The sequence below is a fragment of the Capricornis sumatraensis genome, chromosome 5 (genome assembly GCF_032405125.1).
Source record: "Capricornis sumatraensis isolate serow.1 chromosome 5, serow.2, whole genome shotgun sequence".
NCBI lineage: Eukaryota > Metazoa > Chordata > Mammalia > Artiodactyla > Bovidae > Capricornis > Capricornis sumatraensis.
The window spans coordinates 65,919,145-65,932,268 of record NC_091073.1 but is presented as its reverse complement, the minus strand read 5'-3'; the positions used below and the strand labels follow the sequence as shown (position 1 = coordinate 65,932,268).

Genomic DNA, 13,124 nt, shown 5'->3' with positions numbered 1-13,124 from the left:
ACATCAGGGCCCGCCCCACGCTCTCGGGTTTGACGCCCTGGTGTCCGGGCTAGAGCTCCGGCCCCGCCCCCACGTGCCCTCGGAGTCCGGGGGAGGGTTGGCGCTCACGAGGAGGCGTGGCCGTAGTGCGGGAGGAGGCGCGGGCCTGGCGGCCGGGACTTTGGCTTTGACACAGACGGCGATAGGCGGCTGTGGCTTTGGTGCTGGGCTCTGGACCCGATTCTTGCGATCCCGCGTCCAAGTCGGGGGAAGGACTTTTCGTTTGGATGAACGCAACTGCGGCAGCGCCGCCAGTCCTGGTGCAGCCGCAAGACCTGGTGCAGCCGCAGCGGCCGCATTTCACCGCCGCTGCCGCCTCCGCGAAGCCCTGCAGCTCCTGCCGGTTCTGGGAGAGCCACTCAAGAGTTTTCTCCAGCAGAAACAGCTGGGACGCGCGGCCCGGGGTGGCGTGGGAGGGATCCCGCGACCAGCCGCTGATAAGCACTTGCGCCGGCGCTGTCCCGGGCTGGGCTCAGGCTTCGGAGCCGCAGGTGGAAGGAGGACGCCCCGAAGGAGCAGCTGAGAGGTGGGGCGCTAGGAACGGCGCCGAATCTCGTAGAGGATGATAAACCCTTTCTCCGTGCCCGCACTAGTGAGGATGGAATTCCAAAGTTGCTGGTGGTGCTGAGTGTCAGGAGCAGGGCCCGTGGGGATGCCCACTCCCTTTTGCCTGAGAGTTTAAATAGGAGCGACTGGAGGCGGGGAGATGGCCCCAGTGCTGTAAGAGTTGAGAGGCAAGGAGGAGAGGTGTAGGCTGGTGGGGATAGGTCTCTTTCCAGAAGAAGCTGCTTATAGCGTTTTTGACCCTAACGTGATAAAAATTGAGCTTCACTAGAGGAAAATCCTCATGGGACAGCCCCCTTATGTGTGTTTTCTGAGGTTCACAGACATCAGCCCTGGACTCCTGGCTAGGAATCCCAGCTTGTAGGTAGGGAGTGCTAATGCAAACTGATTAACTGATTCAATCGATTTGTGTTTGTTTTCTAGGTGGCCAAGTGAAAGGTAGTTTTGGACACTCGGGGCAGGGTTATTTAATGTTTGTCTAGGTAACCATTTCATGCCCTGAATCCTGCACCTTCCCTTCTGTGCCTGTGAGGTCTACTGGGCTTCCTCCCTAGCCAGAAGGCTTCCTGGACTCCTGATCCTGCCATGGGGAGCACGCTGGGCTGCCACCGCTCCATCCCCCGGGACCCATCGGACCTGTCCCATAGTCGCAAGTTCAGCGCAGCCTGCAACTTCAGCAACATCCTGGTCAACCAGGAGAGACTTAACATCAACACCGCCACGGAGGAGGAGCTGATGACCCTGCCCGGGGTGACGCGCGCGGTGGCACGGAGCATTGTGGAGTACCGCGAGTACATCGGTGGCTTCAAGAAAGTGGAGGACCTGGCACTGGTCAGTGGCGTGGGCGCCACCAAGCTGGAGCAGGTCAAGTTTGAGATCTGCGTGAGCAGCAAGGGCAGCTCGGCGCAGCACTCCCCCAGCTCCCTGCGGAGGGACTTGATGGCCGAGCAGCAGCCTCACCACCTGGCCGCCTCCGCTGCCGTGCCCCTCACCCCGCGTGTCAACATCAACACAGCCACCCCGGCTCAGCTCATGAGCGTGCGGGGCCTCACGGAGAAGATGGCCGTCAGCATCGTGGACTACCGCCGTGAGCACGGGCCCTTCCGCAGCGTCGAGGACCTGGTGAGGATGGGTGGGATCAATGCCGCCTTCCTGGACAGGATACGGCACCAGGTGTTTGCCGAGAGGTCCAGGCCTCCGTCCACCCACACCAACGGCGGTCTGACCTTCACCGCCAAGCCTCACCCCAGCCCCACCTCGCTAAGCTTGCAGAGTGAAGACCTAGACCTGCCTCCTGGGGGGCCCACGCAGATCATCTCCACGAGGCCCTCGGTGGAGGCCTTTGGAGGCACGAGGGACGGGCGGCCTGTGCTGAGGCTGGCCACCTGGAACTTGCAGGGCTGTTCAGTGGAGAAGGCTAACAACCCTGGGGTGCGAGAGGTGGTGTGCATGACCCTCCTGGAAAACAGGTGAGGATAAGAACCAGCGAGGGCATTGGGTATGAAGGCAGCTCTTGCATGGCCTCATCTGTGCATGCAAATAGGTGGATTTTGGGGCCGGTATGGAGAGGGCAAGATTTTTAAATCAGTGGGCCTGAGGCCACAGCCAATATGGTGCAGTATTCTGGGTGGCTGAACTCTCCTGCTCCAGAATTTTCTAAATAGAGCCATCTGGACTTGAGGTCTGTATCTTGAAGATGGTATATCTGAGGTTAATTCCTAAATTTGGGGTCAGTGGAGACTGTATTAGTGTTACTGCTTTGGAAAATGTTTGACTCCCAAGACTTCATGGGGTTTACACCAGATGAGGCACTCAGAGCCTGGGAACTCAGAGCCATGGGTGAAAGAGCTAGTCAGTTTTTTTTTTTTTTTTCCTTAGGAGGCAAAGTCACATTTCTTCTACCAAATATGCTTATTTGTGTCCAGAAAAATCTTTGCAAAGACCAGGTGTTTGCAAACATACACGCTAGGTAAATATATTTACCAAAACGCTACAAATGAATCACCCTTCATTCTTTTTCCTTATTTAGCCTGAAGGTGGTTTTTAGGCCCACGGTTACAGCCCCAAATATATGTAAACCTCCCCTATCCGAGGGCCAGCAAAGGCCAAGCTGATTGTATGCTGAACACTGCCCGGATTTCCACATTTGAACCATAGAAGAAGAGAGTTGTATGATGCCCTCTTATCACTGAGTGTTTACCTTATTCACAACGCTACTCTCTGTGGGAACTTCCGTTGACACTCCCTAAAACAAAACAATATTATTGTAGCAGTAACTCCTGCTGTTAGTGAAATAGTGCATTATATAACACAATCAACTTTGGGAAGGAAAGAAATATTTCTAATAGTCCCTTCCAGGGCAAAACCCAAACGCATGTCCATACAGATCCTGCTCTGAAGGGAATTGGCCCTGCCACCAATCCACACCACCCCCTACCCCACGCCCACTTCTGCCTTGAGATGCAGTATGCTTGGGACCACGCGCTGTTTTTTTTGCATTGGGTTGTTGGTGACATGAAGTGAGTTCTCAGCGGGAAATCACAGTGCATTGTAGCAGAACATCAGGAAAAATGAGTGAGGAGAAAACCGGGTCAAAGCATTTCCCTGGCACTGTCCCACTGGCGTGCTCCGTCACTGAGTGTTAGGAACTTGCACCACTCAGGGAATGGGACCTGGGGAACCTGAATGCACTTCCTGCAACTCCACATCCTCTATTTTGCATCACAACTCACTCCTTTCGCAAAATCATGTAGTACATGGGAGAACAGGAGTCAACCCAGGAGATACCTGTGCGGAATGCCTGGACAATTGTTCCTTTCATCCATGGCCACATGGCTGTACGTCTGGGCAAGGAGAAGGGAGGCAGAGGGCTGACTGTTTAATTCCTATTATGAGTTTTCTTAAGGCTTAGTTTGGGGATGGAGGAGGATGAATCAGGAGCTGAAGTTGCCCCCATGGGGATGACCGATTAGGTAGCCCTTGCCCACTTACCATGACAGATTCAAGTGTGGTCTCTGGAAACCAGCATCAGCAACTGCCACAGGAACCTTGGGTTTTCCTCAACCTCTGGGTGGTTCTGATACGCAATAAAGTTTGCACCCTGTTGTACTGTGTGTTGGCAGTCAGATGTCCCGTGGGCTGCTCTGTGAACATTTTCCTGAAGTGTCTTTTCTGACAAGTCCAGTGAGTCCAGGCAGCGCTTTCTAGGTATATTTTCTTTGATGGTTCCAATCATCTTTGTAGTTATTCAACCATGTGATGGTCTTTTTGGACAGAGCTTGAAGGGCTTACTTAGGTTCTAGAACAGATGAATGTGAAGGGTGGAAAATGGGAGAGTGAGCAGGAAACAGCCGACTTCAGAGTGGGCTCCAGTCTGCGGTGCGGACTGGGGCAACCAGGAGCAGCGAGAAAGAGCGGTAACTTGCCAAGTGAGGGATTTGTCCTGGTGTCTCTTCTTTAGATTTCCTAGGGGGTGATGCTTTGTTGAAGACAGTTGACTATTGTCCTCAAGTGAGAGTTTAGGAAGAGCTTACCCAGAAGGGTGAGCTTACCCAGAATGGTGTAGAAGGGAGCATCTGGCAGCCACTTTAAATGTGACCCGTGTCGCCATCATATTTCTCACTCTTGGCCACATCTGTTGTCCTGTGGGTTGGTGTTTCTTTTTGCCTGTTCATGATGTGTTTCAGTGTTCTGGGCACTCTAAGCAACTTGTTAGTGTTTGGTAAATCTGAAGTAATTGGCTTAGGGCCTGACTCCCTGCAGAACTGGAATGGATCCATTGGTTTAGGGCACTGAAAGATGCCTGGTTGTGACAAGATCACATGTCCTCAAAACAGCAGTGTACATTCTCCAAGAGCTGTATTCATCCTGATTCACAAAATTATCTCACATTCAAATTGATCCTTTTATTAGCAAGAGGAAAGAAATTTAATTTGAGCAAGAATGGATGCAGGTAATTTTGGGGGTGCTGTTTATATATATATATATATACACACACACGCACATATACATATATATAATATATATATTATAGTAGTTATGTGACTTTTGAATGTGCCTTTGTATTTTCACAGCTTTCTCAGTAACTCTGGGAAGTAGGTAATGCATGCTTTTATTATTGAGTCTCCATCTTTGAGTAAGGAAACTAAAACCAAAGAAGTTAAGTGACTTGCCTCTATCCCACAGCTCATTATTATGTCAGCTGGGACTAGGACCCAGAACCTTCTGACTTTAGACCTGTGCTCTTTGCAAGTGTGCTGTTTTATAAGCACCTTACTTTTATCCTGCCTCTTGTTCAGACATTCCGCACTCTGCCTAACCAGGGGCATTTGCCAAATTGTGTACTAGTCCTATTTTCATACATTAAATTCATTGTAAAGAAAAAAAGAAAACCCCCAGCTCCACCTCTTTATGTGTTAAATTGGTGATATTCCTTAACTTCTCGAAGTTCAGGTTTTCCATATGATAAATGTAGCTAATGTAAAACACACACATACACACAGAGGAACACAAACCCTTAGGCACTTTTTTTGCAAAGGGAATAGCTGGCCCTTGTTTTCCTCTCTGTGGGTTTGTGTGTATTTTCTTAGACTAAAGCATGCCTGGCTGAGACTCTTAACAGGATGGAGTCTTTTCTGGCCCTGGGATGCTGCTGCCTTAGTGGACAAGTGTGTATGAGCTACGAGAAATCATGTCTTGCACATGCAGCCTGAGATAGGGCAGAAAGCTCAATAATCACGATTACCAGGAACCTTCAAGGATGTCACGCTGTGGCACACAACTGACAGGTTTCATCAGATCCCTTTGCCGAGTGTCAATCTTAGGCAATGTTTTTCCTTGTTTTCAGGATTTACGGAGCAAGGCTAAAAGAGGATTGCTTCTGCTAAATACTCTTGCAAAATTTAATGGTAGCCCACATATGAAATGAAGATTGTTTATGTCTTTCTCTTCCAGTTTTATTGCGATATAGTTGACGTATAGCACTGTAGAAGTTTAAAGTATACAGCATAATGATTTGACTTACAGATGTTATGCAATGATGACCACAATAAGTTAGTGAAAATCCATCATCTCGTATACAAAATCAAAGAAATAGAAAAAAGAAAAACATTTTTTCCTTGTGATGAGAGCTCTTAGGATTTACTCTCCTAACAACTTTCATGGATTACATGCAGAAGTGCTAATTATGTTCATCATGTTATACATTGTCTCACTAGTATTTTTTCACCTTTTAACTGGAAATTTGTACTTTTTGACTACCTTCTTCCAACTTCCCCTCCCTCTATGCCTCACCTCTTATAACCACAGATCTGATCTCTTTTCCTAGGAGTTTGTTTTTTGAAGTGAGCTTGACCTATAGCACTAAGTTCCTGATGTACCACATAATGATTCAATATCTCTATATATTTCAAAATGATCTCCATGATAAGTCTAGTTATGATCTGTCACTGTACAAAGATACTATATAAAATTATTGATTGTATTCTCCACGCTGAACACTGTACTTGTGACTCACTTCTTTTGTAATTTGAAGTTTCTACCTGTTAATCTCCCTCCCTCACTTCTTTTCTCCCCCGCTTCCCCTCTGGCAACTGTTTGTTCTCTGTATCTATGACTCTGTGTTTAGCTATGTTTGTTAATTTGCTCTGTTTTCTAAATTCCACGTATAGTAGTAATAGTTTAGTCGCTAAGTCGAGTCCTACTCTTGCGACCCCGTGAACAGTAGCCTGCCAGGCTCCTCTGTCCTTGGGATTCTCCAGGCAAGAATACTGGAGTGGGTTGCCATTCCTCCTCCAGGGAAATTGCACATATGGTATTTGTCTTTTTCTGTCTGACTTATTTCACTTAGCATAATATCCTCCAAGTCCATCCATGTTGTTACAGATGGCAAAACTTCATTCTTTTCATGGTTGAGTAATGTTCCATTATGTGTGTGTGTGTGTCTCTATGTATATAGAACATCTTTATCCTTTCATTTATCAGTGGGAACTTAGGTTGCTTCCATATCTTGATTATTGTAAACGTTGCTCCAATGAACATACAGGTACATATATCTCTTTCTTTGGATCTGGACCCTGCAGTGGAATTGCTGGATCACACAGTAGTTCTAGTTTTAGTTTTTTTGAGGAACTTCCATGCTGTTTTCCATAGTGGCTATGCCAATTTACATTCCCACCAACCGTGCGCAAGTGTTCCTTTTTCTTCACATCGTCAACATTTGTTGTTTGTAGTCTTTTTGATGATAGCCATTCTGACAGGTGTAAGGAAGTATCTCGTTGTGATTTTAACTTGCATCTCCTGATAATTAGTGACTTTGAGAAGGTTGTTTGAATTTTACTTTTTGTTTTTTGCTGAGGAATTGTTCAATTTTGAACAGTCCATTTGGTTTCTGAAAGCATAAGCACTGTAGGAGCTGACAGATAATCTCCAGAAGAAATGAGAAGTTTAGCATCCCACTTGCACATTTTCCCATGGTCTCCATCAGAAGGGAATATGGGTGTCAAAGTCTTGAGCCTTTTAATGGTCTGAATCTGGTTTCTTCCTCATACTTGTTTGTGGTATCAAAGCACAAGGTGACTTAGTGCATGACAGCACACACTCCTCGTGAAAAAAGGGATTTTAGTTTGTCAGACTCAATAGGCTCAGTATAAACACTGCCCATCTTGTTCTTTGATTCATTCATGGAAAAACACATTGAATGGCTGCTATGTGTATATATATGCTAAATTTGGGAGTCAGACTGGCCCTGTTTTTAAACCAGGTTTAGCAAATGTGAACCAGCTTTTATGGCTCAGCCTCAAAACATTTGGAAAATCCACACATTTTATCAGAAGTCACTGAGTAGGACTGATACTGGGTTGAATTTTTAATAAGAGTAATGGGCTCATCCTGAGGGACTGAAAGTTGGTGGATGCAGCCAGACATACCATCTGGGGGCAAAGTGCCCAGCAGTTGCCTTAAAGTAGGAATTGTGAGATCTATTTTGACAGCTGTGGAAACGGAGGCTCAGAGAGATTAAATAGCGTCCGTGTGGCCTTCAGAAACGAAGATCTTGGAATCAGGTTTTGAAGGCAGGCATGTTTGATTTCAGAGCAGGGAACGAAGGTATCTCTTCCCAAATTCCATGGCCTTGACTGACCCTCACCCACCTGCTCTTTCCTCCCTCTCTTGGGCCTCAGGCTGGCCAGGCATCCGAGCTTTACCTAGACTCTCAGGCTGCTGGAGACCTCTGCTCCCTTCCTGTTTTTGTTCCTCTGAAGGACAGGGCTTTGGGCCAGAGGTGGAGCACTCCAGAGGGTGCCAGGTCCCCCCTGCCCCCCGCCCGGCCTTGCACTGGGACCCTCAAATGTGAGTCTGTGACCTTGGCTCCACTCCAAGGCCGAGTTCCGGTTTTCTGAGCCAGGGAGCTCTGGGTTTTTAGAAAGAAAGGTGGTCAGTAGTAAGACTGCTGGAGATTAATGAGAGAAGAGGGTGTGAATGAAGGGAAGGCCTGGGGTGGGCAGACACAGGGCTTATTTCACCAAAGGGACAGCTCTTTCTTTTGTCATTCCAGAAAGCTGGGCCCATTGCGATCTGATTTGTAGTGGGGGAGGGGGTGTGTGTTGAAACTATTGATTTTTCTAGAAGATAATCATTCCTTTATTATTTATTCATTCAACAGAAATTTTTTGAGCTCTCACTAAGTACCAGGCTCTGGTAATAAAGTGTAGGATAAGACAAAGCCAGTGCTCTTATAGAGTTTCCATTTTAGGCAAGAAGACAGACAAGTCAGTACACAGATAAATGCCTACAGATAGTGGTGAAAGCTGAGGGTGATGGAGGCTTGCTGAGTAGATGGGGGTCAAGGAAGCCTCATCTGAGGAACTAAGGAGCCAGGCATGGAAGAAGTTGGAGGAAAGAGTGCTTCACTAGAGGAACCAGCAGGTGCAAAGGCCCTGAGAGAGCTTGCTTCAGACAGAAAGCTGGAGTTCCGGGAGTGAGGGTAGCTATGGTTGCAGAGGGAGGCAGGGCCAGGTGGGTGGGGCCACAGAGGATTAGAAGCAGAAGTTGATGAATTAGCTGTTATCAGATTGTTCTGTCTGCTGGGGGGTCTCTTGGAGTGTGTCCTAGGAGCTGACTAAGTGAGGCTATTAGAATACAGGCTGAAAAGGATGGTGACAGGGGAGCAGAAGTGGGTGCCGATAAGATCTTTTAGAGACAAAAACTGAAAAGACTTGCCTATGTTTGGGATATCATGGAGATTAACTGGGTAGATTGCTAGAAGACAGGCTCAGAGGCATTTAAGAAATCTGGAGGCTGACTCACATGCCTCTGCGTTACGTTGGCATGATGCAGCTTGGTGACCTTACCCCTCCGTCTGCTGTTGCCTCACTCTGGACAAGTGTGGGATCTTGGTCCACAGTGGATGGAGAAGAGGCCACGAGGTCCTCTGTGTAGACCAGGTGCTGGACTGCACCCCATGGGCTGAGAAAGAGCCTGGGGACAGTGACAGAGACATCAGTGAATTATTGGACAAGGATCTTACACAAAGGGTCCTGGAGCGACACCCCACCTTGTGTGGCAGACTGCAGGGCAAGACATGAGAGCAGTCTTTGGTACTTAGGGGAGAAGCAGGCTACCATTATAGGGAAGAATTGAGGTCAGGTGGGCTCATCGGTTACCAGGGACTAGTTAAGTCCCATAATGAAGAGGATTGGGTAGACATGTGGGTGGAACAGATTGGTCGAGCTGGGATATACAGAGCAGGAGAACAGCTGTATTAAATGCTGCTGCTGCTGCTAAGTCGCTTCAGTCGTGTCCAACTCAGTGTGACCCCATAGACTGCAGCCCACCAGGCTCCCCCGTCCCTGGGATTCTCCAGGCAAGAACACTGAGTGGGTTGCCATTTCCTTCTCCAATGCATGAAAGTGAAAAGTGAAAGTAAAGTCGCTCAGTCGTGCCCAACTCTTAGCACCATGGCCTAACCATATATTTGTGCTGTGCTGTGCTTAGTCGTGTCCAACTCTTTGCAACCCCGTGGATTATAGCCCACGAGGCTCCTCTGCTCATGGAATTTTCCAGGCAAGAATACTGGAGTGGGTTGCTATTTTCTTCTCCCAGAGGATCTTCTTGAACGAGGGACTGAACCCATATCTCTCATGTCTCCTGCATTGGCAGGCAGATTCTTTACCATTGTACAACCCGGGAAACCCCAAAAGACATTTACAGAAGTTAAATTCAACGTGGATTGAATTTAAGTGTGTTTACCTAGTGAGGTCAGAGGCATAGGGTGACATCAGGGAGCTCACAGTCTCACAAGGAGACACATACCCAGGTGCTTACCGGGCCCATGTCTGTTTTGAAGAAAGAGGTCAAGCTTAAGCCCAGGGGTCTGGTACCTGTCTGCCTGGCTCTGGAGGTGGATGGAGAACTCAGCATAGGCAAAGGATGTGGGGGCAGGATCAAGGTGGTTGGAAAGGAATTAGTCTGGAGGGGAGGCCAGGGTCTGAGCAGCAGGAGTGGTGGCCATCAGGGTGAAGGTAAATATCAGCAGCTCCCCACGCAGCCATCAGGTGAGGAGTAGAAGTCGGTCAGTTCCCGACTTGCATGGGTTCAAGGTGTGAACCATTCAGACGAGGAGCTCCATGGTAGAGAATAGCATTGCGGTATGTGTTATTTTTATTTCAAAATTACCCAATCTTACAAAAGATTTTATCCCAGAGTTCGAAACAATCTCTGCCAGTAACAAAATCATGCATTTCACTGATATTTGGTGTGTTCCTCATGGACACCCTGGTCTTTGTGTTGTCATGTACTGCTGAGTGGAAATTCCACACCTGTGACTCTTTTCAAAACATCCAGGATATTATGCAGAAATGCCCTGCTCTGCTTGCAGGCTTATAGTTCTCAACAGAGATTTAGGAACCTAGATACTTGCCTATCCTATTCCTGATGACAGTACACAGGCCTCATCTGGACAGCAGTTCTTATTGTAATGTTTTGATTGACAACTGCCAAACAACTGGACTCCAGCGGATAGGAACCCTGGGGAGATGTGATCGGAGTAAGCAGTTCTCTTTATCGAAAGTGCTGACTCCTTCTACTAAACTATTGGGGAAAGAAATCCCGAGTTTTCTTTACTGAGTACAGCTCTCTACCTCTGTTGCTTTGTTGTTTGTTTCCAACAAACCGTTGTTTCTAGAGAGTTCTATTTTGATTCAGCCATTACCTGATTAAGCTGTTAAGCTGGGCCTTCAATGACTTTATCTAGAGGCTGCTGTAAACTCCTGAAATGCGATGCTGAAGCCATGAGAATGTTGTTACGTGGCCACGTTGAAGGTTGTGTGTGTTTGGGGTGTGGTTTTATTGTGTTGCAGGGATCTGAATCCTATTTGCTCACCTAAAAGCTAGAGAATGAAATCAGTACTTGGTCTTTCTCAACTAATGCTGAATTCGTGGTGTCTTTTAAAGTGGGAGATGTTAGATAAAATTGCTGTTTTAAAAAATACTGATCCAATTATCTATTACAAAAAAAACTGTCTAGAATGTGTTTTTATTAAGCAAATTGAGTCTGACTTAAATATTTTTGCATTCTCTCTTTTCTTAAATGAGGAAAAAGTAAAAGTTTTAGTGGCCTCTCAATATCAGTGATTGGGCTTCCCAGGTGGCTCAGTGGTAAAAAAAAAAAAATCACCTGCAGGAGATCTAGGAGACTCAGGTTCAATCCCTGAGCTGGGAGGATCCCCTGGAGGAGGAAATGGCAACCCGCTCCGGTACTCTCGCCTGGAAAAATCCCACGGACGGCGAAGCTTGGTGGGCTACAGTCCACAGGGTCGTGGAGAGTCAGACACGACCGCCAGTAGATTTGGGGCTTCGTCTCTCTGTGTTTGGTGGGCGACCTCTGCAGCTGCAGTTCATTGTGTCATTTTACTGGTGAGTTCTTTGCAGAGTTGCAAAGTCGTTTTTAACTTGACTCATTTTAAATGTCAAAATACTGCATGTCCCTCCCGCCTCATAATGGTAATTGTGTTCAGTGTCCACAGCTGTGGTAGCAGTAGTTGCACTAAGAACAGGAACAATGATAGTTAACACTGATAGTTGCTGTGGCTGATGTCCAGGGCTAAGTAGCTTTCCTTTGGGTATCATCATCAGTCCTCCTACACATGCAGAAGTGATGGCTCAGGGAGGTTGAGTAATTTTCCCCAGGGTCACACAACTTTTAGGTGATGGAGATTGGATTATAACCTAAGCAATTAGATTCCAAGGTGTGATGATAAAGTACTTAGTTCACTAATGCTTTTCCACAACTTTGTGTTTTATTCATCACCCCAGCCTTTTTATTTGACTAAGTGCTCTCTCACCAACTTGATTCGAGTTTCATAGTCGTGATCTTTCATAAGTATGCTAACGACATTATCATCGTGTGTGTATATCCAGTATTTCTTTGTTCAAAGTGGAGCAAGGATATTTGCAAAGCAATCTGAGTGTGGAATACTATATTTTTACTGCTTTTCAGTCTTTTACAATCATCTTGCCCACACCTGTTTTTACAGCAGTTTCTTCAGACAATTTGCCTTCATAGAAGCTTTCCAAACATTCATCTTCCTTTTCTTAGAAGCAACTTCTCTTTCTGCTCAGACTCCTGTTTCGACAGCCGATGTCACGGTTAGGAGACCACAGCAATATGCATAATGGGCATGAACAAGTCTGGGGACAGACCCAGCTGAACCTGGGTGAGCATGTGAGAAAGGGGAATTCATCAACTGGGAGAACTCAGTGTGGCATGAGTGCCCAGCTCTCAGCGTGTTTGATGAAGGGAATGAGGACAGTCTGCTGAGCGGGTCCCTTGGGCAGAGGCTGGTTAGGAGAATCTCTTTTGTGTTTTTAAGGACACAAGTACCTGGCCCAAGTTACATTACTTCTGTAGTCTAGAGACTGTATTTGCTGTGGATATATTGGCCAACCCAACATATAACAGACCCCTGGCAGTAACTGAGGGTTATTACTGATAGACTATTATTTTTTCTAGATTGACTCAAAAATATAAGGCCAACAGTTCATTGGTCCAGTTTCTTTCCTCAAATCTTTCGCAACTTTCAGAAATATGAGGTGAAGGAGTAATTAGCTTAAAAATTTTTTTTACTGAAGACCTGGACTAGCCAGCATTTTCTTCAGTGCGGTGGAGAGCCTGCTTATGAAGCTCACTAATGTGAGCTGGGAGGGATTTAAGAAGCAGGTAGACTGGAGTCAGTGGTGTATATAAAACGTCTTCCCGAGTTTGTAACTCTGCACCATCTTCTTAAACTATTCTAGATTTTATGTTCAAGTTCGGTTTTTAAATTCATGTTCATACATGTGAAACTGTGTCAGACACCATGGTGTCACAGTACTCACACGCTGGGCTCTGTTAAATGCCAGGCAGGGCTGTTTGGAGTGGATTTGTAATCTTAAATTGTGTTAGATTTGTTGCTTCCAATATTAACAGTAAAAGTGCACGTAATATTTGGATATTGTCAGTTTCAACTTAAATATTGTTGGAGTTT

General features: G+C 46.7%; 1 protein-coding gene across 1 annotated transcript in view; it reads left to right on the top strand.

Annotated features, from left to right (window-relative positions):
• Positions 1–450: 450 nt before the first annotated feature.
• EEPD1 (endonuclease/exonuclease/phosphatase family domain containing 1) overlaps positions 451–13,124 on the top strand; it is a 122,869-nt gene continuing 110,195 nt past the window's right edge. Inside the window, exons 1-2 of the mRNA XM_068973159.1 lie at positions 451–565; positions 1,027–2,072. Coding sequence (XP_068829260.1) covers positions 1,189–2,072 — 884 coding nt within the window. The 5' untranslated portion in view covers positions 451–565; positions 1,027–1,188. The remainder of the gene's footprint in view (positions 566–1,026; positions 2,073–13,124) is intronic.